A 22,352-nucleotide genomic window follows, 5' to 3' on the forward strand; every position below is an offset into this window, starting at 1 on the left:
AAAACCTCAATGAGACACCACCTCACACCAGTCAGAATGGCTAAAATTAACGAGTCAGGAAATGACAGATGTTGGAGGGGATGCGGAGAAAGGGGAACCCTCCTACACTGTTGGTGGGAATGCAAGCTGGTGCAACCACTCTGGAAAACAGTATGGAGGTTCCTCAAAAAGTTGAAAATAGAGCTACCATATGACCCAGCAATTGCACTACTGGGTATTTACCCCAAAGATACAAAAGTAGGGATCCGAAAGGGTACGTGCACCCTGATGTTTATAGCAGCAATGTCCACAATAGCCAAACTGTGGAAAGAGCCAAGATGTCCATCGACAGAGGAATGGATAAAGAAGAGGTGGTATATATATACAATGGAATATTATGCAGCCATCAAAAGGAATGAGATCTTGCCATTTGCAACGACGTGGATGGAACTGGAGGGTATTATGCTGAGTGAAATAAGTCAAACAGAGAAAGACATGTATCATATGACCTCACTGATATGAGGAATTCTTAATCTCAGGAAACAAACTGAGGGTTGCTGGAGTGGTGGGGGGTGGGAGGGATGGGGTGGCTGGGTGATAGACACTGGGGAGGTTATGTGCTCTGGTAAGCGCTGTGAATTGTGCAAGACTGTTGAATCTCAGATCTGTACCTCTGAAACAAATAATGCAATATGTTAAGGAAAAAAAAAAAAGAAGATAGCGGGAGGGGAAGAATGAAGGGGGGGAAATTGGAGGGGTAGACGAACCATGAGAGATGATGGACTCTGAAAAACAAACTGAGGGTTCTAGAGGGGAGTGGGGTGGGAGGATGGGTTAGCCTGGTGATGGGTATTGAGGAGGGCACGTTCTGCATGGAGCACTGGGTGTTATGCACAAACAATGAATCATGGAACACTATATCTAAAACTAATGATGTAATGTATGGGGATTAACATCACAATAAAAAAAACAGGCAAAGAAATGCAATGCAAAAAAAAAAACGAAAAACTAAACTCATCAAAGGGAGATCGTATTTGTGGTTCCCAGCGGCAGGGGGTTGGGGATGGGAAGAACTGGATGAAGATGGCCAAAACATATGAACTTCTATTTATAACACAAGTCCTGTTTTAGACAACATGATGACTGTAGGTAGGGGCTCCTGGGTGACTCAGTCAGTTAAGCATCCGACTCTTGATCTCAGCTCGGGTCCTGATCTCAGGGTTGTGAGTTTGAGCCCCATGTTGGCCTCTATGCTGGGCATGGAGCCTACTTTAAAAAAAAAAAAAAAGTGATGACTGTAATTAATATGCACAAAACCCACTGAGAGGAGGCACATGAAACCAGGCACTCTGTCCATCAGGCTTTAGGCCCAGGTCTTGAGCCCCAGAAGTGTCTGCAGGATTGGGACAATATCTTTGGAGATAGAGAATGGACAACTTTTGAAAGCATCTGTTACCCAAATATATAATTCATCTTGCACTTTCTGGGACAGGGTCCACTTGTAACCTCTATGTCCAAGCCTTGAGTCAACACTTCAACTCTACAACAAGGAATAGAGCCCTTAGGGAAAAAAAACCAGAGCCTTCAGGCTGAGTCATGTTTCCAGAAGTGGGTAATAAAAGCCATAAACTGTGGTCATTCCTGGGTCCCTTTCCTCCCTGGCCATACCAATCATCAACTGGAGAAGCAAAGAGAAGAAGGTGGAAATAACAGAGCTACCCAGATCCATCAGCCTGAAGTCCCATGACAATTAGCAGTCTAGAAGGAGCTATTTCCTGAGAGGTCCCAACTATGGGCACTCACACTCCTAGGCTTCCAAAAACAAATAGCACCAGGAAGTCCACCACCTCTATGCAAACCCACAGATACTCAGATATTCAGTCATTATCAATCCAACTATATACCATTTAGACATCTGTTCTACCTCTCCATGCTTTACTGCAGCTCTGTGTGTTCCTCCTGGTACTCATCTGCCATCCCCATATCTCCTCACCACCTCCCCTCATTCGTGCACTCAAGGCTCCTCTCTGGTCAGTAATCTTCATAACTGTGTCTGGAGGTACCAGTGAAATGTCCTCCAGAGCTTTCCCAACCCTATTCAATGGGCATCCATGGTGGAGCACCATTTCTTGGTGTGGCCTAGGGGACAGCTGACCTTAGTGTTAATTGACTTGATCAAATCAATATATTATCAAGGACAAATTATTTTTATTTACAAATATTTATGGACTAGCCATAAAAGACTAAGAATAGTGTCAAAAAGGATTAAGCCCAATGGGGCGCCTGGGTGGCTCAGTCATTAAGCGTCTGCCTTTGGCTCAGGTCATGATCCCAGGGTCCTGGGATCGAGCCCTACGTCGGGCTCCCTGCTCCACAGGAAGCCTGCTTCTCCCACTCCCCCTGCTTGTCCTCCCTCTCTCACTGTGTCTCTCTCTGTCAAATAGATAAATAAAATCTTAAAAAAAAAAAAAAAAGGATTAAGCCCAGAATGAAAGAATGCTTGTGGAAACGGAAAAGACATCAAGTGGTATTTATAAATTCACCTCCTCGGAGCAGGAAGATGTGAGGGGAAAGGTGACTGCTGGGGAAGTAACAAAATGTAATAGATAAGAGAGAAGACAGAACTATTAAACCACCATTGCATGCCTGGGAACATGAGCACAGACCTCAGAGGGGAGAAGATAGTAAGATGTAAAAGTACAGTCTGTCTGGCCCGGGTGACTTCCCCCCAGAGGATGACAGCGCTGCAACCTTGTCCTCAGAATCCCCGTCCACAATCTTTGAGAAATTGTGAAGATCTGAGAGATGCTGCAAGCCCAGAAAAGAAAAGATGTCCCAATTTTCAAAATGATGAAAATAATATATTCTAAAATCTGTAGAGAAAATCTTGATGTTGATTTTTGGCAAAATTCAAGAATGGATTTTTGTACAGAGGGTATGTGAAAACTTAGAAATAGTGAGCATGAGAAACCAGAGTATTTTCTTTAGAAAGCAAGACAGGCCTTAGTAAATCAGAGGATCACAGGTATTGCAAAGATGGAGGGTGTGTGGACACAGTGAGGTGACACTTGCCTTGCTTCCCCGGGCAGCTGTAGCCCAAGCTGGCCTTCCTCTTGTCTTAGTTCTTTTTGTCAGGATGGATGTGCTTGGGCTCATCTTCCTGCTGACCTTTAGCCCCATAGTATAAATACTCCTGTGTTCTACTCACCAGAGCTCTCCCAGAAAACAGAATGCTGGAAGGAGGCTCTGCTCTCCTCTCCATCCTGGCTTCAAGAGCTGGAAATGGAGCTGGAGCACCAAAAGGTGGGATGGAGCAGCTTTTGGAAGACTCGAAGGAGAAGCAACAGGAGATCTTGCTTTTCCAGGAGGAATAACTAACCCAGGTAAGAGGGAGTCCATTGATAAGGAAAATGGCCCCATGTTCAGATTTAGAAGGGATATTGACTAGACAGTTAATGGCCTCTTTTGGAAATCTGTTTCTTCTCCGCTCTTCCTAATGATGGGTGACTTGGAGCCAAAGGGAAGACTTCTGTGGGAACACCTTTTTCTCTCCAATGTTGGGAGACTAAAATTTTGTTGTAGAAGGCTTCAGCATATCAGGTACTAGAGAAAGAATGTTCTCATGTTTCCAGTTTGTTTAAAGATACTAGTTTTGCTGTAATGTAGGAGACATCTACACCAGCCCTGACACTAAGCCCCAGCATAAACCGTAGAACTGCTTGTCACCATGACAAGAGCAGGGGCAGTAAGAATATGAAGCTGTTGTGTATGCTCCTAGCTACTCTAGCTAATGGCATGACTTCAGGAGAAGTTACTTCACCTCTCTGAGTCTCTATTTCCACATCTGTAAAATAAAAGTGATGGGTTTCATGACCCCTGGGTTGACATCTAGGGCTAAAACTCTCTGATGCAAAGGCTAGCTCACAGCGGGTTGCCCTGGGGACCCTTGCCAGCTCAGCAGACCCTTGCCTCTCCCCTGGCAGCTGCAGCATAAGCTGGCCTCCTGCAGCCACAGTGTGAAGAGAAACAGCAGTTCTTGCAGTCCCTCCAGTTAGAGCTACAGATCTCTGAGGCACTTTATGGCAATTCCAAGAAGGGACTGTAAGGTGTACATTGTCCCTACTCCCCCACCCCATGAGTTTCCTTCCCTTGCTTAGGATCATAGGGAGGTCTTTACCTTGGGAGTTGTAGACATCTGGAAAGCTATAGAGTTCTGTCTCAGAAAGACCCCTAACCAGGCATGGGGCTCCCAAAAAGAAGATAGGAAAACCCAGAGACTGGTGACATGAGCAAGACCCAGCCCAGCCATCCCTAAAAATAGGCCACAAAAGTCCAACCTTACCTACCTAGATGTCCAGAGACAAGTTAAAATCTGGATTATACGAGATTTTTTTAAAATATAAAGAACTGTCCTGGTGGTACCATCATTTGAAAAGGTCTTGAATTTGGGGAATAATACACACTGACCACCCACACAGCCAATGTAGCAATAGCCTGGTCCCTTACTGACCCACTCCCCAGTGAGAAAATTAAAAGATAAAAAAAAATTACAGAAATACCACTAATAGAACCTAAATTTCAAGTCTGGATCTAAGTTTTAAACTCTTTTATTGAGCACTTTCACCAGCTGCTGCAATGATAGCCTCATATTTGAGAATCTTGTTATATTTCCCCATGCTTCTTCAATCGGAGGGTATTCTAAACATAAATTTAATAAATCCAAGCAGTCTGCAACAGAGGGCTGATGTCAGTATGATGAAATTCAGCAAATACAAACAAAAAGTCCTGAGCTAATATCAGTAGTAGAAGTACAGGGGAATGGGGAGGTCTGGCCCTGTAGCCATTTATCGGCTGGAGGATGGGAGAGTTAGGTGGAAACACATGTACACAAGGAACTTGTAGGTCAAGGTCACTAGAAAAGCCAGTTCCACCTGAGACCACAGCTGTGTAAGAGTGGTGTCCATATGGTGAGACCATGTCAGAAATATTGTTAGATTGTGAGGCACCATCTTGTAAAAGGGACATTGACAAACGAGGGAACATCACTAAGACAGGGACCACAATGCTGAGGGACCAGAAATCTCAAACTGGTTGAAGAAACTAAAAATGTTTAGCCTGGAAAAGATGATGAGGGGATGAGAACTAGCTTTAAATATTTGAAGAACTGTCAGGTGAAGAAGAAGAGCTGATGTGTTTTCTGTCCCTTTGGAGGTCTAAGTGATGGGCAAAGGATACAGGTGAATGGAATATACTTAAGTGATGCTTTCCTTACCACTCAAGCATTCTAGTGAAGGAATGGCTGGTTTGTAAGGAGTAAGCTCCCCATCCAAGCCCTCTTTACATGGAAAGGGATGGTTTGTCAAAGATCCCATGGAAGCAGGTCTTGCTTTGGGGGGGATGTTGACTCCCTAACCTTTCAATTCTAAGTTCTTCTGATTATATGTTTTTAAATTCCTTAAGCAATATGGTTTATTAAGAATGTTCACTGTTCGGCGAACTTTGAGTTTTCATAAAGCCTGGTTCAATTTCCTAATTTGCAGATGAGAAGGTGAACCAGAAATTGAAGAAATATAGGGGGGACAGCAGGCTGAGAGAACAGCTTATGTACAAAGTTATGGGAGTTGGGTCCTACTTGCCTGGAGGAGAGCTTTGTATGCGGGGGTGTGAGGAGCCAGGTCAGTTGAAAGAACAGCTGCCAGCATAGAGAAGGCCTACAGGGTTGGATGAAGGTGTACATTCTACACAGCAGACAATGGAAAATGGGTATTTTTTTCCTGAGTACGGTAGGTACATGATGGAAACAGAACTCTCTCATGGTAAGACTGGTGGGACAGCTGCAGTCAGGAGACATTAGAACCAGGGAAACCTACCGAATGGGGGCAGTGATGTTCCGGGCGTGAAGTGATGAGGGTCTCATCTAGGTGCTGTCAGGAAGATAAAGGGGAATAAATGGTAAGCAAAAAAAAAGTAAGAAAAACTTTGTGAAAATTTGGGTTTAGGGAAAGAAACAGAGGAACATCATAGAACTTTGAGGTTACTATCTGCAAACAGCTTCATCCTGAAATGCCTCTCTTTCACACCTTTCTCCCTTTTTATGGGTCTTTTAGAATTCATTTCAAAACACTACCACTAAGCCCCGTAATCCCTTATCCTTAATTCTGCAATCCAATAAGATCTGTGATTTGAAATCTTTTCCATATACTCATTTGGTGACAAAACATAACTGACCTGACAAAAGGATATTCATGGTTCTCATTTATCTCACATAGCTCGTTGTGGGAATATGGATACATCTGATGAAGGCCTGCGGCCAGTATCACTCGGTGCGTGTGATACATGGCATATATGGTATATGCATCCCATTGCATCTCCCCTCGGCACTCACCCTCAAATGGTCAACTCAGGGGAAACAGGGCCCTGCGTCCTAGGAATGGGGCACGTGGTCCCAACACTGGAGCTCCTTGGCAGTTCTAAAAGCACATGATGGAGCAGCAGCACCCTGCTGGCCAGTGAGGCTCAGCCAGCCCTCCTCCCAGACCCACACCTGACGCAGGCCCAGCTCAGCCGGGTCACCATCAGACTGGATGTCAGTCTACGCTGCAGTGCTCCAGTGCTTTGAATCCACATGTGAAAGCGGTAGCTTCCCAGGTGCCATCTCATGCTTAGCCCAGCACCTCCTATTTCCATTCTTTTATGATCTGCAAAGTGTGGCGACCTCACTCTAAATCTGCTGTCCCATTTCATCATCCAAACAGCCCTCTGGAGAGCTGGGACTAATGGCCAGACCAAGCCCACTGAAAGGCTTGTGTAAAGCAAACCAACGATCATTTGTATGTGGCTTTTGTGCAAAAGCTTTTGTGCAAAAGTCTCATGGTGTTTTAGAATGTGTGTATAAATGTACGATACACATTCATATGTGTTGCTATAGCGACATGACAGCCAATATAACTGGTGGACAGGGTCCATTAGAGGCAGTGAGACACAGTCTTTGGTGGCTAGAAAAGCAAAATGTTATACAAAGAAATAAACATTTTTTCTTCACCTGCTTTGTTTCCAATTTCAGCACCAGTCTCCAGGCTGAGTGTGAAAGAGTAGGAAAGACACACTTGTTAAGAAGCTCAGAGTCTAATGCATGAAGTCTAAGTTTATAAGAATACAGTTTTTCCTTCTTTGTCCTTTTGTGAAAATTCCCAGTCAAAAAATATGAGACAGCGATTCTTAGATTTGGGCCATCTTCGAATCTGTGATGGAGATTACAGAAGCATTTCCTGGGCTCCGGTCCCAGGAGATTTAGTTGGCGTGCGGCCCTAGGTTCTGCATGTTTCACATAAACACCCCAGGTGGTTCCGGTGCACTGGGCTGCAGACTGCAGTTCACAGAACCTCATTCTACAACATTGAGTCAAAACTGTAAATCAGTTCATTTTACTTTAATTAAGAACCTGTCATTGAAAAGTATATGTCATTCCATAAATGCTGACATAAAGATCTTCAGATATTCTTTATGTCTTTTTGCCTTTTGCCTAAAATAAAACTATCCACAGTTATTTCCCAGAACCAGTTAGAAAATTAAAGCAAGACTAAGAACAAACAATCACTGTCACCACCACCACCACCAAAAAGATCCACCAACAGACCCCTGCCTGGGGTGGAGACATGCCCCACTTTCATGATGGATGCAGTGGCATCACCATCTGCTTTCACACTCGGTGGCTTCAGTGGTTCCTTGAGCATGTTCGGCCATCAATATGAGGAGCTCACTGGCAGAATCAGCAGGATGGATGAAAAGCCAGCCAAACCATAAGGTACTATTTAAAGACAAAGTAGCAAAATGTGAGGCCCTCTTGCCCTGTGCTTATTCAAGTATCCCAGCAATTTTACCTTCATCCCTGTGCTGCCAGGTCTGGTAGGTGTTGATCATCAGTAATCTATGAAGAACTCAAATATGGCTTCTAAGAAATCCATTTTATGTGCATAACATTTATGAAAGCAACAAGATATTGTGGAAATATCTGATCTGCTCAGAATCCAGTCACAAATCCTTTTTGGGGAAAAGACCTAAAACCATTCTTGCATTCCACTCTTTATGAAATATTAAAAAGTAGCTCTGTGTCTCAATAAAACGTTGGAAAAAAAACATATCTTTGAGAGGAGGATGCTCCAATATTTAACGTTCTGTATGTTATATTCTGTCCCACCATGTGACAGAAACAGAGCCCATTCTTTAAAAAAAAAAAAATTCTGTGTGACAACCACTGTCTTCCAATTTGTTTTAATTCAGGTAAGAACCATGTTGCGCTCTGTGCAGGGAACAGGGGGCGGTCCTACAGGAAAGAATGGAAAGGAGAAAGAAGCAGGTACCTAATTTAACACTTAAACGTGTAAAACTAGCTCTTGACCTGACATAAACCTGCAGAATGTATAGTGTTTATTACACCCAGCAGGTCCTATCATCGCTCAAGCCACTGAGGCTAGCACTGGTTTCTATTGCTGTCCTAACAAGTTACCATAAACTTAGTGGCCTAAAAGAACACAGGTTTATTATCTCACTGTTCTGTGGGTTAGGATTCCAACAAGGATCTCACTGGATGAAAATCAAGGTGTCTCCAGGGCTGCTTTCCATTCTGGAGGCTCTAGGGGACGATCTGTTTCTTAGCCTTTTCCAGCACTTAGGAACACCTCCCCCCATTCCTTGGCTCATGGCCCCTTCCTCCATCTTCAGCACTAGCAACAGCAGGTAAGAGTCCTCCTCACAAGGCATCATTCTGACCTCTTTTTCTGCCCCTTCCACTCTTAAAGCCCTCATGTAATGACATGGGGCCACCTGGACAGCCCAGGATAACCTCTGCATCTAAGGTCCTTAACCTAACCAAGCCCATCTGCAAAGCACATCTGCAAAGCCCCCTTTGCTACGTGATATAACATAGTCACAGGTTCCAGGGACTGGAATGGGGGCCTCCTCTGCAGGGGAGGGGCATTATTCTGCCCACCACCGCACTACTGACTCAGGTGCAACTAATAAATATTGAAACTAAAAACATATCTTTTCTAATGTCACCAGAGCACAATCTAGAACAGCAAATGAAGACAAAGCCAAATTAGAACCCTAGGAGAGTTCCACTGATGACCATAAAATTGCACGGGTACTGGTCTCTTTAGTAGTTGTGTTTTCCAGATGTGGCTTTTTCTCCCCCCTGCATAGGCAGACTGATTGTAGAAATCTCGTCCAAGGCGAAGAGTGCAGTGGTGGAGGGAGGGAAGGCGGTGGCGGAGTGCGTGTGCCTGGGACCCCACTCACCTCTGGCTATGAAATCGCAGCTGGATCTAAGGGGGCCGATGGAATGGTTTTCTTTGGACCTGCCCTTGCCCGAACGCGGGGATCCTTGTGCGCCTCCCCCAGGAGGCCACGAGGGGGCGCGGCGGTCCTTCCCTGGGAGCTCGCCTGGTACCCGCGGGCGCTAGGATGTGCCATGAGTCGGGATCTTGCCGGGCGCGCGTGTCAGCCTGAGTGTGCAGAGCTTCCTGACTTGTGGTCACGCATCCCCGGGGCTGGTCCGGGCGGCGCTGGGGGGGGGGGGGTGACTGTGGAGACTGAGCTCCTCGGGGAAAGCCATCTTCCTCGGTCTCCTCCAAACCAGGCTCTGACCGAGAGAGATGGATCCGCGCGCTTCCCCGCCGGCGGAAAGGCTTCTCTCGTCGTCCTCGCAGACCCGGCAGCCTCTCCTGTGTTGCCGGTGTGTGTGTGTGTGTGTGTGCGTGTGTGTGTCCGTGTGCATGTGTGTGCGTGCGCGTGTGTGCACGTGTGCGGGTGCGCGCGCCAAGGCTGAGGCAGGAGTTGCAGGAGAAGGGAAGAGTAGTGACAAGAGAAGTCGGGAGGAGAAGACCAAGGAGGCTGGGGAGGAGGCAAGAGGAGGACCAGAGCTGGATTCCCCAAGTGGGAAGGCAGCTGGGGGCAGGGAGCCAGAGGAAATGTCCCATTTATGAGGATACAGTTCTTAGTGTTGGGCTCATTCCTTTCTTTGGAGACTCGTCTGTCCCTGTGGGGTGTTTTCAGATGCCTGAAACTTGACTGCCCCACTTCAGGCTGTGGGTGCACCTCTAACAGGTGCGCTTCCCTAGCGATGGGTGGTAACAGGCCCCCTGGGCGTGCACAGAGGTCTTACTCAGTGCTTCCGGGATGCTTAGGGAAGGGTCCGGTGAGTGGAGCCCTTTCGGGAGTTTCCTTTGGAGCAGCGCAGGGAGGTGTCTGGGTATCTTTGCCCTCCCTCCAGTGCTTGGGTTGCAGCACAGTTAGGCAAAGGTGCTGTCTCTTGCTCACTCCCCAGGGAACAGAAGTCAGTCTGAGCCCCCATGTTCCCCAGGGACACCCTACAAAACCTCAGAGAAAGTGGGGACTTCCCATCAGGCAACTTCGTAGTCATCTTAATCCTTCCTTTGGAGGACCTTTGACAGAATAGAATGATCAAGTCTTTAAAGAATGTCTTTTAGGGGCACCTGGGTGGCTCAGTGGCTTGGGTGTCCTGCTCTTGATTTGGGCTGGGTCGTGATCTCTGGGTGGTGGGATCCACCCGGCTTGGGGTTCCACAGACTGAGCGCAGAGTCTGCTTGGGATTCTCTCTCTCCCTCTGCCCCTCCTCCCGCTTGCACACTCGCTCACTCTCTCCCTAAATATATAAATAAATAAAATCTTAAAAGAAAAAAGAAGAAGAAGAAGAATGTCTTTTGCAGAGGCATGTCATCTGGCAAAGATCCTGTTTCCACCACAGACCTCACAGGAACACCCACTCAGCTCTTGGACAATGGGTCATGGGGCTTCTTGCAATCCCAGACAGAGTCAAGCAAAAACTACCCTTAGAACTGGCGCTGTGCTTTTTAAATACAAGCTTAAAGGTTTTCTTCCTTCAAGGATTCCCCCTGGCTCTGGCTGAAGTCTCTATTCTGTAATAGAGAACCTATTCTACTCAGAATCTAGATCGACATTTTCCAGCCTTGATTTTAAAATAGGGGATGCCACACCAATACAGAGTAATGGGAACTGGGTCTGCCCTCCTGCCCGCTGCAAGAAAACACAAACAAAACCAGACAAAATACTTGAAATGCAGATTTTCAAGATACTGGGCATCAGGCCAAAGAGGATGGTAATGCCCAAAGGATGGGAAGCAAATAGGTAAGCCCTGCACCTGCTCCCATTGACTGCCTGAGAGAGTTTCCAAGCAAGGCACAGGGAGGGGAAACTGAAGGGGAGCCCAGGGGACCTCAAGTTGAGGACACTGAGCTGAGTCCCAGGAGGCCAAAGTAGCTAGAGGCCGCAGGACAGAGGACCAGGGAGGAGAGAGCTGCTGAAAGTCAATGAGGATCATCTGTCTAGGGGCCCCTCCAGCATGCAGCACAGTACTGATCAGTGCTTCCGTATATGACAAATTAGCCAAGCTCAGGGGTAAGTAATTTGAAAGGATTAGAAGGAACAGTGCCTGGCACTCACACAGGGCTGGGAATGGTGCTTCTTCCCAAAAGATAGACAGGAAGAAAAAAAAAAAAAAAAACCCTCATAATTCATGGGGGAGGGGTGGAGTATTCCCTCAGGATCGGGGAACTCATTAGCCCTGGACTGAGCACTGCTCTGGGCCACTTCACAAATCCTGAGAGCAAGACCGGAAATGATCAAACTGTTTCCAAGTATGTGCATCTCTGAACAAAGCTCAGAATTTATAGGAACACGAAAACATCCAGCAGCCAACAAGGTAGAATTCAGAATGTTTGGCATTCCACCAAAATCTCGAGGTATGCAAAGAGGCTGGGAAATGTCCCTAAATGAGGAGACCAAGCAATCGCTTGAAAATGACCCCAAGATGGCACAGATGTTAGAATCACCAGAGAAGGACTTAAAAACATTTTCTAAAACGGTAGTCCCTAAGTTCAAGATGTTAAGTAGGCAAATGGAAAATAGGTAAATGACCCAATCTAACTTTAAGAGATGCCAACTACAATGTCTGAAAGGAAATTACTGTAAGGGATTGACAGCAATTAGAAAATGCAGAAGAAAAACACTTGATAGGACCTGTATGGGGTCTACAGATCCCTTTGGGGGGCACTGCCCCTTCATGCCAAGGAATCTTCCAATCCCTGAGCATGGGATGTCCTTCCATTTCGTTAATCTAGTGCAGCAATATTCTGGAGTTTTCAGTGGACAAGTCTTTTGCTTCCTTGAATAGATTTATTCACAGATATTGTTTGGGATGCCATTGTAAATAAAACTGTTGTCTTAATTTCCTTTTCAGATTGTTCACTGCTAGTGTATAGAAACAACTGGTTTTTGTCTATCTTGTACCCTGCAACTTTACAGAATTAGTTTATTGACTTGATTAGTTTTTGTGTGTGGATTATTGGGGATTTTTCTGCATATAGGAGCATGTCATCCCCAAAGAGAGATAGTTTCATTTCTTCTCTTCCACACTATTTTTGCGGACCTTCAGTTTTGAGAGACATTTGGGCCAGGTATAAAAGCCTATATAGCCCGCCACAGCCCACCCCTGGACTCTGCAGGTCAGAGATGAGCAACAACGACAGGAAGTTCCCTATTTTGGGTCACCTCTGCTGGGAGTCTTGGATCAGCATGTGCAGCCTAGGCTAGGGGAAGAGATCTGGGGAACCCTTGCTCTTTGCAAGCCCAGCTCCAATTGGAAGGACCACAGGGACCTCTGGATGCCCCTACAGGGATGGCTCATGGCCTGGGAGCTGCCAGGATGCCAGAGGTCAAAAAAAGACAAATCCCAAAACACCCAGCCCAAAGATCCTGTGTAGACGTAGGATAGGTTAACGGAGCCACGGGCGCTCTTCTCCGGTGGAATCACAAGCCTCAGGCAGGTACGGGGCAGGGGGGAGGCGGGGGCTGGGGGACGGCTGCTGACTCCAGGCCTTGGGGGTCTCCAGAGTTGGAGTCTGGAGGCCTCTGAAGGGGACTCTTCCAGGGCACGAGCCACCTCGCCCTCCTGCTCACAGTCCTGCTCCGGGGTCAGAAAGGGGAAGCTGTGGAGTCCAAAGGGTAGAACCACAGGCTCTTAACACAGGGACCCCTTTCTCTGTTATGATTCAGATTAGGACCCAAGCTGCAAGGTTCCAACAGCACACCAGTCAGGCCATGAGCACTGCACTCCCGACCAACCTATGGTGATCTGGGCGGGGGGGGGGGGGGGGGGCCTCGGCATATGAGGTTAGTAGCCCTCCCTCCCTCTCTCCCTCTCTGTCCCCTCCCCTCTTCACTCCAGGTTGCCTACCCTCACCTTTCTCCTGCGCAGCGCTCCCCATGCACCCCTCTCCCTGCACAAACATGCCCAGACTGAGGGCAGCCCACTGCCCTGGGTGGGGTGGGGAGATCAGTTCTCTCCAGGAGGCACCCTCTGGAGTCTCTAGAACTTTTACCTGGTTCTAAACAGGTGCCATAATAAAGGTTTTTAACAGCCGCTTTGAACAACTTTTCACATCCCCCAGTTCTGGTGTTCCTCTAGGACCGAAGACACAAGGCCACAGTCGAGTTCTCGGTCCCCCCCAACCCCAGACTCCCAGCAGAGCGTGTCCTTCACAAAGTGGATGGGTACCTACTCGGTGCCAGGCCCTGCTGTGGCTGTATTGTGAGCAAACCCCATTTCCCTGCCTCATGGAGCCTCCACTAAAGGCTCGAGGGTGGCGCGGTGGGGACACAGGTGGTCAGTGTCCTTCCCCCTGCCCACACCACCTTGCTTGGGGGGATTTGCTGTGAACCAAAGAGGGGAAGCCCAACAAGAATGGGAAATATCACTTCAGCCTGAGAGGTTGTGGTCTTCCCCTGGACCTAGTGGCTTTCTGGGCGGCACAGAGCAGGTGGGAGGGCCTTGGGCCCACTTTTCCTGCATCATGTGACCCACCTCACCCCTGCTGGGTGTGGAGAGCCCAGCCCCGTACCTCCCAAATCACCTTGAGGCAGTCAGTCCGTCCTAGCAGATTTGCAGCTTAGCAGATCACTTCTCCAGCAACCAGGGCTCCCGGTGTCTATTCTTGGAAGAATCACCAGCCAGCAGCCCTGCCCCACCCTGGCTATGCAGCCCAGTATCCACCAGCTCTGCTTTCGGGGGGAGCAGGTGCATATTTGCAAGCTAGGGCTTGTCGTTAGGCAGCCTCCTTGTCCTCTGAGAGCCATGACCAGCTTCTGAAGACCCTTGCTGTGTTCAAGATCCCTGGTGTGGACTTGGATAAAACTTCTGCACATGAAAAACTCCATTTTGAGAAAAACTCCATTTTGAGAAAAGCTCCGTTTTCCTTTTTGAAACACATAGCTAAGGAGCTCGAACTGGGTAGAAAGACCTCTAAACTGGGCCAGAAGTGGCCACCGTTTTACAAGCAGCCGCTCTTTAAAATTCAACAGGATGACTGGCATCTGGACCATAAAGCTGTCGGTATGAACAGGAATGTAGCCTCAAAAAATATTCGGGGTGTGGGCATCCAGCACCCTGAGCCCATTCGGGTGCTTGGGGTCAAACTAGAGCTCCACAGATTTGGAGCGCACCTTGCAGCCCAAGGCCAACTGACCGGGTGCTCACTGTACATCTGTTGGGTGCCCCAAGTCCGGGTAACTAAGGACAAGTGGCTGCTGAGGAACAGTCACAGCAGTGGGTTATTAAAGAAACACCTGAGAGCCGTGAGCAGTGGAAAGGCCATGTGGGGTGGTTGGGGGCACCCTCTAAAAAGAGATACCTGGGAAGTTGTGATTGCTGGAGAAACCCCAGCCCCGAGAGGCAACCGGTCCCCCAAAGAGGACTGACAGTCCTTAGTGTAAAATGAGGCCTCAGAAAGCTACTCGGAGTGTGGGCTCCCTCCACCCTGGAGGCTCTGCAGGTGGTTGGGTTAGGCCGTATGTCCACAGGCCTGGAGTGTCCCCGGCAGCCCCAGGCCTGCTCACAGCAGGCCAGAATATCCGGGACCTAGAACAGGGCAATGCCCGGCGAGACTGGTTACCAGGAGGAAATTGTTGGAGGGCCTTACCCTGCATAATCGGACCTCTTCCTCCTTCGGGAACAGCTGGAGAACTTGCATTGTCCTCCTGGGTTGGGGCCTGACCACTGATTGGGTGGCCACCAAAAAGGTACTCCCAGGGGCCTTGAGCCCTGGAGAAGCTTGGCACCCCCCCCCCACCGCCAGACAGTCTGTCTAAATGGGGAATGACTGTCACCAGTGTAAAGCTGTCACCTCAGCAAGATTTTCGGTGGGTGGGCTTCCTGTACCCTGGGGGCTATGCAGGTGGTTGAGGATGGCCTGAGCTCCACAGACCGCGCTCACCAAGGCCAGCTCACGGGGTCTGCGTGAGCACGTGGCCAGAGAAGCCAGGGGAGCCAGGCACCTAAATCAGGAAAGCTATAGGGATAGGCCAAGTCACAGGAGCGGGCACCTGGGGATGCACATCTGCCTAGTTTCAGTCCAAACCTACACAAAGGCACATGTCCTGCTGGGAGGGAGACGTGGAGAAATGTGGATTGACAAGGGGCAGACGGTGAGTCCACAAGCTGCACAGGTCAGGGCACCGGCCCCCTGGACCAGGGCATCTGTAGGGAGAGGCCAGCTCATAGGAGCGGGTTTTTGAGGGTACCCGGCATCTGCTTCATTGGCAGAGCACAGTGGGAGCTGGCTGGCAGGGGTAACCCTCCTGCAGAAGACCTCTGGGGGCCCTGATGGCTGGAGTAGCTGGAGACCCCATCAGACAAGCAGTCCAAATGGGGACCACACTCAAGCTGTCACCTCTGATAGACTCTTGGGGTTGGGATCCCTGGCCAGGAGGCTATCCTGGTGGTTCGGGACCGGCCTGAGCTCCCCAGGCCAGGAGGGCGCCAGATTCCCCCAGATGGGCTGAGCAGGCGCCTACTGAGCATGCACGAGCCTTGCAGGTCAGGGAGCTAGTGAACAGGGCAAGTGTGCGGAAGGCCGTGTCTCTGGAGCAGGCCTGTGATGGTCCAAAGCTTCCGCTTATTTCCAAGCCCTATCCTACACAAATGAGTCTATTTCTTCCCTGAAGGTAAAGCTGGTCTGCTTTGCCTGTGGGACCCGTGTGGCTGCCAGGATATCCTTCCCTAGGAGATACCTGGGGGAGCCTTGACTTCTAAGCTTGGGACCCGATTAGGCCGGCAGGCAGTTCCACGAGGGCCCGTCTGTCACCGTTTCAAGCTGCCACCTGAGAAAAGTGGAGGGAGGGCTTCTTCCACGCTGTTGGGGGTGATGTGGGACTGATCCGAATCTCCACTGACCTGGAGGTGCTTAGCTGGCTGACAGGGTGTGCAAATGCACATCCTCGAGCTGCCCAAGTCAGGGGAGCCAGGGGCCTGGGACTGGGCAAATGTTGGGGGTGGCAGCATCTCAGAGACTGGCTGTTGGGGGTATGTGAAATCTACCCGCTTCCAAGCCTGAACGTACACAAATAGGCCTATTTCCCTCTAAGCCTGAACTAGAGGAAGCTGAACTGCTGGGTCATCCTCCTGTAAGAGCCACCTGGGTGCCTTGAGTTCTGGAGAGGGCAAGGACTTAATCAGGCAGTCAGCCCGAACGGGGCTGATTGTCACCAGTTTATTGCTTCTCAGGAATATCTGTGGGGTTTTAATAATTAAATTGTAGGCTTCATGGGATATAGCCCCATCCTAAAGTTAGTGCAGGAAAACCTAAAAAAAAAAAGAAAAACTGGATTGATAAGAAATATTTGCGGGGTTTTGATCCCAGTAGCCTGATGGTTAGGCAGGTGGTTCAGGACCAGCTTGCCCCCCACCCCACGAGCGCGGAGGGCCCCAGCTGCCACTGGCGGGCTGATGGGGCACGTACTGCGCATGGGCGAGCTAGGAGGTTCATATAGCCATCGATTTGGAACAGGGCAAGTGGCTTGAGAAGCTGGGTCTCCGGAGCAGGCTATCGGGGTTTCAGTGCACCTGCCTATTCCTAGCCCTGTCCTACACAATTGTGCATATTCTCTCTGAAGGCACAGATGGAGGAGTCTGGACTGCCAGGATGTGGCTTGTGGGGCTGCAGGAATCTCCTTCATGAAGAGACACCTGGGAGCCTTGAAGTCTGGTAAGCCTGGGACCCATCAGGCAGCCATTCCAAGTGGGGACTGAGCCTAGCCAGTTGAAAGGTGCGTCTCAGAAAGATTCTGGGGTGGTGGGCTCCTTCCAGCCTGGAAGCTATGCATGTGGTTCAGGACCAACCCAAGCTCCACAGGACTAGCCTCTAGTCCAGGCTACGGTCTGCGGGCTGACGGGTGCTTTGTGAGCATACTCCAGCCACGCAGGTGAGCGTAGCCAGGCGTCTGGTCCAGGGCAGGTGTCTGGAGAGGCCAGTTCACAGGAGTGGCTAGCAGGGTACACAGCATCTATTTCCAAGTGCTAATCCACACAAATGTGCATTTCCCCCTAAAGGCAGAGCTGAGGAATCTGGAAGCCTTGCACGGGCTGATTCCAGCATGCTGACCCGGGTGTCCTCAGTAAGAGACACCTCGGAGTCTTGATTGCTGCGGAAGCCCTGAACTTCAGAGAAGGGTAAGTACACATATCTCTCACCCATTTCGGTGGCTGCCTCAAAAGGACTCTTCGGGGTGGGCGCCTTCCGTGCTTGAGACAATGCAAGGAGTTGGGGAGTTGATGGGTGTACACTGTGCATGTGTGAGCCTCCCGGGTCAGGGGAGCCAGGGACTTGGAACAGGCAGGGTCAGTTGAGATCAGTAGCAGACTCTTGGGGGGTGGGGGGGTACCTCCATCTGCCTGGATCCAAGTCCTAACCTACACAAATGCATATATTCCGCCTGAAGTCTGCTTGGTTTGGGGAGCAAATAATGCTCAGACTGATTTTGTCTTTGCCAACAATGTCTTTAACACTAGTTCACTCTGCAGATATCTCCAGCCCATAGCATACAGGGTAATGCTTTTTAATTTACCATTAAAGAAGTAATATATTCCAAACTAATGCTAGATTAATCACACTATTCCAGGCAAAGGGAGATGAAAGCAATAAAGTTCAAATGTAGTCGGTTTATAGGAATCGGCACTTGGAGAGACACCTTTGCCCACCGAGATCTGGCCAGCAGCTGCCAGAACCAAATTAAAAGTTGGGTGCTGCTAGAGCACGTTTCTAGGGAAGGAGGGTGCTGGTGTTGATGGGCCAGATGTACATCCCTGAGGGGTCTTTGCATGGCTTTCACCCCTGCCCATAAAAGGGCCTCCTTTTCCTCGACAAGAGCTCATTGTTCCAAGGTCTTTGGAGAGAGATTTTAAGTCAGCAGATTGTAGCTTTGCTAGACCGAATACTCTCGGATAGTCCTCTCTAGCTGTCGGGGTTTATAGTCTAAGTGCCCTCTTCCCATAGTTGCTTCTCCTGTGTCTTCATTGACACGCCCGCCCCCCTCTGGGCCCCCCCACCCCACAGCAGTGAGCTACTGAGTTCCTACAGGTGAGAGCAGCTGGGATGATGCCATCCCTTCACAACTTTCTGCATTCTTGGATCAAAACAACTTTTCTACTGAAAACAATTTGGGGGGGGGGGACGGAATTCACCAGAAACAAGTGGATTTGAAGTCCTATCAAATCAACACACAACGATCCACCCTGTGATTTCAAATCACTCACACTGATTCACACTAGGGCCTAATGCCTTGTACAAATCCAAGTCCACAGAAACATCAATCCACCCTGAGAGTGCACATCATTTACGGCCTTACTCACAACCACATTTTGTGAGTATTTTTCCTTTGATGCACATTCTTTGACATCATACTTTAATGACCAGCATCAGCAACTATATACCTAATATGATCAATAGAAGCATACCAAAGAAATCTTGAATATGGCACCATATCTAATTGTCAAATGATCAAAAGTTAAATTTCTTAAACCAGCACTTTTAACTTCCTTGATAATCATGTTTTCAAGTAAATATTATTTTCTTAAGGTCCCCCTCCAGGGCATACAACCATGCACAACACTATCAAGCATGTGTCCAGAGACTAGAACATCACAATTCAAGGCTGCCATTTATTTCGGGAATGCATATTTTTGCTCTCTTTCCAATTCCTGAAAAGTTCTTTTACTTTATTAGCCTCAATCTCCAAATGTTTCTATACTTGTCTTTACTTTTCTAACATATGACTTATATTTATTAGATTAATTTTTGGAGGTTCAATGTGAACTATTTCTCTGGTTCTTTTAATAGTTCCTTTATCTTCTCTAGCCTCGTATAATATCATTTCCTTCTATTTTTACATCCATGCCCTGTTCTAGTTGTACCTGTCCCATCACGTCGTGTCCTTACATTCCCCTTGACGCCAACAAGTTAGGGAGAGGCTGGGCTTACACCATACTGTCCTGGTCCAATTTCCTATATTCTACATAACTGGCTAAGGAGGAGTCAAGGCCATATTCATAGGTACTCATACCATAAGGGCATTTTCACTCCATTCCGCCAACACATCCTTAGGAACATGTTTTCCCTTCTGTCAAAAAGGGGCTTCTGTGGCTTATAAGCTCCACTCTGTCTTTTGATGTTGGGGAACCACAAAAGTGTGGTACTCGATGGCATGTTTCCTCCTTGAAATGCCAATAGTCCAATTTCACAGTTACCCAAGGAATCACGACCATCGGGATGTGTGGTGTCCACTTCGCTTCTGGCTGGGTTTTCTGGTATCCCAGGTGACCAGGCTTGCTCCGAGGTCATAAATGCTCTATAATTCTATGTATTCCACATTTCAACCAGTCTTAACTGCTACAATTGTCAGTCTGCAATTAGAGAAACATCATTCATGGTGGTTTTTTGGTATTCTGTTATTTTTAGCAATTCCTCCAACTGCTTAATGTGGAATTCCCATTGCTCTGTTAACTTCCATGTGAAATTCACTTATGGTTTGTAACATGCTGCTAATATTATCCATCTGTGTACCCAGTGATGACAAAGCTGCCATGGCATGTGTGTTAAATTGAGATCATCTGGTTTCAAAATATTTAAAGCTTAATGTGATTTGATCCATTTGGAATTGAGGGAAAAGTGGCGGCTCTTTTTTTTTAAGATTTTATTTATTTGTCAGAGAGAGAGAGAGCACAAGCAGGGAGAGAGGCAGGCAGAGGGAGAAGCAGGCTCCCCGCTGAGCAAGGAGCCTGATGCGGGACTCGATCCCAGGACCCTGGGACCATGACCTGAGCTGAAGGCAGACACTTAATGACTGAGCCACCCAGGCGTCCCTAAAAGTGGTGGCTCTTTTTCCTCCACTTAAACCTCCTACCAGTCCAACAAGGAACCGTAAGGGTTTCCTTCCTTTTAGTGACTCTGTTTTGGGCATACGTTGCAAATTGGACATAAATGAAGTTGGATAAAACTGAGCACATTTGGGGCATCTCTCTCTGTCTAGAAAGTCCTGCATATTAAATTTCAAGTCCTAGGCCACTATTGTAGCTCCCAATAGGACTGTGAGAGGGTTTATTAACAAAGAATCCCATATTCTTGGGGCAGAAATCAGTGGTATGAGATTGAAGCCTGATATATACCACCAAGGATAATGGTGTTAGGTGCTAAGTTTCCTGTGTGTCCTCTGTACACATTACTAGGTGTCCCTGTTCTGTTAAAGTCTGGACACAGTGTCCACGGATCTATCGTTAATGATCTCATTCATGACATTGGTCTGCAAGCTTCTTGGGAGCTTCTCAGATGTAATGTGAAGGCGGCCCCTGTTCAAAGGGCAGGAAGAGACGAAAGAAAGAGGCAGGCTTTTCCAGATTGGTAGATGGCAGGTTTACTAAGCAAGGGCACTTACAGCAAAAGGAGTAGATCCCCCCCCACCCACCTGTCACATCTTAAAGGTTTACATAGAGGTCTTAACTGGGTTTAGTCATGTTGACCATCCAGATGGTCTCAACACCACTTCACTGTCTCAAGGCCATGTCCTTGGAGCAGACTCTGGGAGCAGGGAAGGCAAGCAAACCCCACATTTCAACGCAAGGGGAGGGAGCGAGGAACCTCCAGTTGCCTGGGTCCAGGTCACAGAAAGTGGTGGTCGTGTCCTCTTGGTGATCTCCCGCAACACTCCGCCTTTCATGACCAGCTCTTACAACCTCGCATGCATGCCCCCCCTCTTCTGCCGTGTGCCCTGGGTGGTCAGCAAGGGGCTTCGCTAGCCTGGAGGTGGGGCCTGTGGTGTCTGGCTGGCTGCGTTGGAGGCAGATGCCATGGCAACAGTGCAAGAGAAAACATAGATTAAGACCAGGATTCCCAGAATCAGTGACAACTTTTTCCACCAGGAGTCCCATGATCCCAAGCACTGATTTGTTAAATCCAAGGCTGGTGGTCAGATCACTCAGGGCATTTACATGTATCCTCGTAGCACTTAATAAACATGATACATTAGCAGATTCATCACATGTGAACACACGGCACTTCTTGTGAAGCAGTAATCATGTCCAAGGCTATTGAAATTTTAGAGGACAGTTCTTCTCATTAGAGACGTTTCAGTGTTCAGTAAGTAAGGATGGATTTTTTCTGCGATCCTTCGAGCCTTACTGAGTGAATTAAGTGAGGTCTGTAAATGTCATATGTTCTGCAATGTCTGCAAAGCTGCTGGAGCAAACAAAGATGGCGGCCAGATGATTGTACCAGTCAAAGACAGTGTGCCCATCTTGCCTTAAGGAGAGGGAGGTTGTCAACTGTTGTTACCATGGGACAAGTCCTCCCCATGCCCAGGGAAAACCCAGGATATAATAGCCCAACCACCCAGATAGAAGCCATGGCCAAAGATTTGTGCCACAAAACCACTGGGCCCCATGTGGGGCTACCCAATACCTAGATAGTACGACCAGTCAGTGCCAAATTAGTCACCTCCCTTCACATGAGAGAACAGCTGAGGAGTCCAAGTGGTATCCATCCCACGTTTCTGGTAAAATTGGGTTGATTTTGCTTAGAGTGACTTTTTTTTTCTCCTGTTTCCAACATAGGGATGCCCAGGTGCTCAAATCTCATTAGCCCAGGGTAAATCACATAAACTCATCCCAAATCTGAGCATAGCCACTCATGGCTCTGATGGTGGTCTTTCTAGCACCTTTCCAGTCAGCAATTTGATGGGCTGCCTCTATCGTGTGTTTGACAAAAAAAGAATACCCATGCCTGGTGTTATCAGTAGTATGTGCACAAGCCAGGTTTCTGGATCAGTACTGGTGATATCAGATGAACCAAGGGTGGTAGTTCTAGCTTGTTCTTGCTCAATGTAATGCTTTAGGGCCATCCAATCCCTTCCCTGGAGGGACAATACCCCGCATGGCAATCCTGGCAAGGGAGAGGGGCAGTTGCCCACATACCCAAGAGTTGGCTTGATTTCCTTGTCGGGCATATGAGTAG

At 48.2% G+C, this 22,352-nt stretch overlaps 1 protein-coding gene across 7 annotated transcripts in view; it reads left to right on the top strand.

Moving 5' to 3' along the window:
* LOC118530557 (zinc finger protein 782-like) overlaps window positions 1–17,429 on the top strand; it is a 120,824-nt gene extending 103,395 nt beyond the window's left edge. For 6 of the 7 annotated variants that reach the window (XR_013443998.1, XR_013443997.1, XM_078062308.1 and 3 more), the window contains 2 exons: window positions 3,191–3,362; window positions 6,249–8,230. Coding sequence is in view for 4 of the 7 variants with exons in the window: in XM_078062307.1 (XP_077918433.1) it covers window positions 3,191–3,357 (167 nt within the window). In the remaining 3 variants the exon portion in view is untranslated. Of the gene's footprint in view, window positions 1–3,190; window positions 3,363–6,248; window positions 8,231–16,965; window positions 17,058–17,401 lie in introns of those variants that run through there. The other variant, XR_013443996.1, reaches the window with a different exon arrangement.
* Window positions 17,430–22,352: the final 4,923 nt, after the last annotated feature.

This window comes from Halichoerus grypus, chromosome 14 (genome assembly GCF_964656455.1).
Source record: "Halichoerus grypus chromosome 14, mHalGry1.hap1.1, whole genome shotgun sequence".
Taxonomy (NCBI): domain Eukaryota; kingdom Metazoa; phylum Chordata; class Mammalia; order Carnivora; family Phocidae; genus Halichoerus; species Halichoerus grypus.